The 2,637-nt window shown below is 63.0% G+C and overlaps 1 protein-coding gene across 1 annotated transcript in view; it reads left to right on the top strand.

The window, feature by feature from the left end:
* Positions 1–2,054: 2,054 nt before the first annotated feature.
* Positions 2,055–2,637, top strand: part of TNFRSF18 (TNF receptor superfamily member 18) — a 3,427-nt gene continuing 2,844 nt past the window's right edge. Inside the window, exon 1 of the mRNA XM_015588654.2 lies at positions 2,055–2,081. Coding sequence (XP_015444140.1) covers positions 2,055–2,081 — 27 coding nt within the window. The remainder of the gene's footprint in view (positions 2,082–2,637) is intronic.

Raw genomic sequence — 2,637 nt, 5'->3', positions numbered from 1 at the left:
CTAGGGTGCAACACCCCAGGGTGAGCAAAACCACAAGCCAGGACAGACTGCACGGGTGAGGGCCCGCCCGCGGTGCCTGTCACACACTTGAGAGCTCCTAGAAATCAAAACACTGCCAGGAGGAAGGGGTTTCACCGGGCTCCCTGCCCTTTGCCCCCTCGCTCCCTGGGGGCCAGGCTAATGATGCTCACTGGCCGAGTTCCGTGCCCGCCTCCTGCTGGGTGCGCTGCAGCCTCCGGCACCCAAGCGACGTGCCTGCAGCCAGGAAGACTTGGCCCTGATTTCGGTGGAGCCCCAGGACACCCCGATCTGTCCAGTGTTCCTCGCAAGGTCGCCCCAAAGGCCGTCCAGCCCCCCTGTCCTCTCACCCCGCTCCCTGGAGCCCGCTGCTGCAAAGGGAAAGGAGCCACTGCCCTTCAGTCAGCAGGCCGGGCTGAGTCCCCACAGCAGACTAAACGGTGCGCTTCTGACGTGGGTACGTGGCCCTCAGTGGTCCCCAGGGCAGCAGGACGCTGTGGGACCTGGAGGGGCCGTGGGGGAGGGGGCTTGAAGGGCTGGAGGTCGTGCGGAAGGGTTTCCTCCCCAAACCCTGATGCTCTTGCCCCAGTCGGGAGCCCCTGGTGCCCAGCCTGGCCGCTCGGTCCCTGCCCTGGGGCAGATGCATGACGGAGGGCGGTCATCACCTCTCTGCTTCCAGGTGGCCCTTGCCCCGTGCCCCTGTGGAACACCCAGACTTTCTCCACTCCAGGCTGCGCCTGAGTCCCAGGCCTGGGTGTCAGACCGCATCCCCCTGGCCCCCAGGCGCACAGGCACCCACCCTTCCCATACCGGCCTGGCCGGGGCCCCCGCCTGGCTCCCCATCCAGCCCCACGGGGTGCCAGCCCCCCTGTGGAACCCTCACACTGCTGTGTGAGCCAAAATAAATGATGTGAAGCACAAGCTGCTCATGAAACACTGGAAAGTACAGACCAGCAGATGACAGCGCAGATAACAGTCCCATCGCAGAAAGCCCGAGGGGCTTCCCCAGGGAGGCAGCTGGGCACGGAGCCCTTGTCTGCCACTCTCGCCTCGTAAAGGTCTCGCGGTCATGTGGCCTGGCCCTTTGGTTCTGTGAGTCTGCTGGTGTCACAGAGAACAGAGCTCTATCCCTCTCCAGCGACAGCTTCCCCTTCCCAGACAGGCCTCCCCTGCCACCCTCACCTCCCCACAAGCTACTTCCGGAAGGTTCTAACCAGCCCTGCTTGTACAAGTTCCGAGGGACGCACGGCGTGGTATGAGCGTCACTGGAGGGTGTTCGTCATATTTTCCTGGCCCACAGCACGTTGGGCGCTTACACTGGGCGACCTCATGCTGGCACAGGCCTGACCTCTCATGCCTTTAGGATGAACAGTGGCAGAGGGTCCACACCTGCCGTGGTCTCCACTCAAGGCACCTTTACCTGTCTCAGGCCCACCTCCTCACCAGGAACTGAACAGAGCCCTCAGGGCACCCAGCCCCACTGTTCCTGCCTGACCCTCCGAGCCTCTGGCAGCCGGGGCTCAAGAACAGGACTTGAGTCACCAACTGCTAATTCCTGTCATTTCTCTCAGAAAAGGAACAGCTGCCCCGTGCAGGTCTGAGAGGGGCTTGAGCCAGGTGTCCAGGGTCTGCCTGGCACACTTCCAGCTCGTGGGTGCACCCAGGTCACCCACTGCTCACCCCCAGCTTTCCCACAGGTTGTCGCCAGCTTGCCTGTGCCAAGCCTCAATGGGTGGGTGGGAAATAGGGCCGAACAATCCAGGCAGGCTCACTGGAGGAGGCAGGGCCCCAGGGCCCTTGGGTGCCACATGGGGAAACAGGCTCAGAGAGAGACAAGGGTGCCTCAATGGTCAGTCAAGGCCCTGGCCTTTCCTTGCCAGCCTTTCCCCACACCCCTCCAAGTCCCTGGCTGGGAGGTGTGAGAGGGTCCCCTGGGGGCGCTAAGCCTATAGGTGTCCGGGGGGAGGCGGAGTGGGCTCATCCTGGCTCCTTGGTGGCCACCAGGCTGCTGGCCACTGAGCTGAGCAAGCACAGCCATGCCTGGGCAGATGTGGCATTTGGGGGTGAGGGGCTTCACCCCGCTCCCTCTGGCCATCTGAGGAGTTCCCCTGTCTCAGGGCCTGCCTACCCCCCCATGTGCCCCCTGCATCCGGAGCCCCCCTGCTGCTCCCCCTTTCTCCAGACCGGGCAGGCCACGGGTTTGCAGAGATAACACGGGGAAGTCAGCACGGAGTTCTGGACCGCACTGACCTTTCTTTAAAAAAAACCAGACTTTGTTTTTCCAAGTAGTTTTAAGTTTGCAGCAAAACCGAGGGCAGGCAGAGATTTCCCATGTGCCCCCGCCCCATGCACAGGCAGCACCCACAGCCGACACCTCATCGCCCAGGGACCCCTTTACCTTAGGGCCCCTCAGTGCTGTGCGTTCTGTGGTCGCACAGACCTGTGGTGACATGTATCCACCATGACAATCACACAGGCCGTTTCACTGCCCCCAAATCCTCTGCACTCAGCCGCCCCTTGAATTTCGAGGTGCTGCGTGTTTGGGGTCCCGTCGGTCACGTTTTCCCTCTCACTCCTGGGCGTAGCAGAGGCGGGGAGAGCGGGGGCCTGCGGGGCGGG

This window comes from Pteropus alecto, unplaced genomic scaffold (assembly GCF_000325575.1).
Source record: "Pteropus alecto unplaced genomic scaffold, ASM32557v1 scaffold700, whole genome shotgun sequence".
Lineage (NCBI taxonomy): Eukaryota > Metazoa > Chordata > Mammalia > Chiroptera > Pteropodidae > Pteropus > Pteropus alecto.
This window is presented reverse-complemented; position numbering and strand designations above follow the sequence as displayed.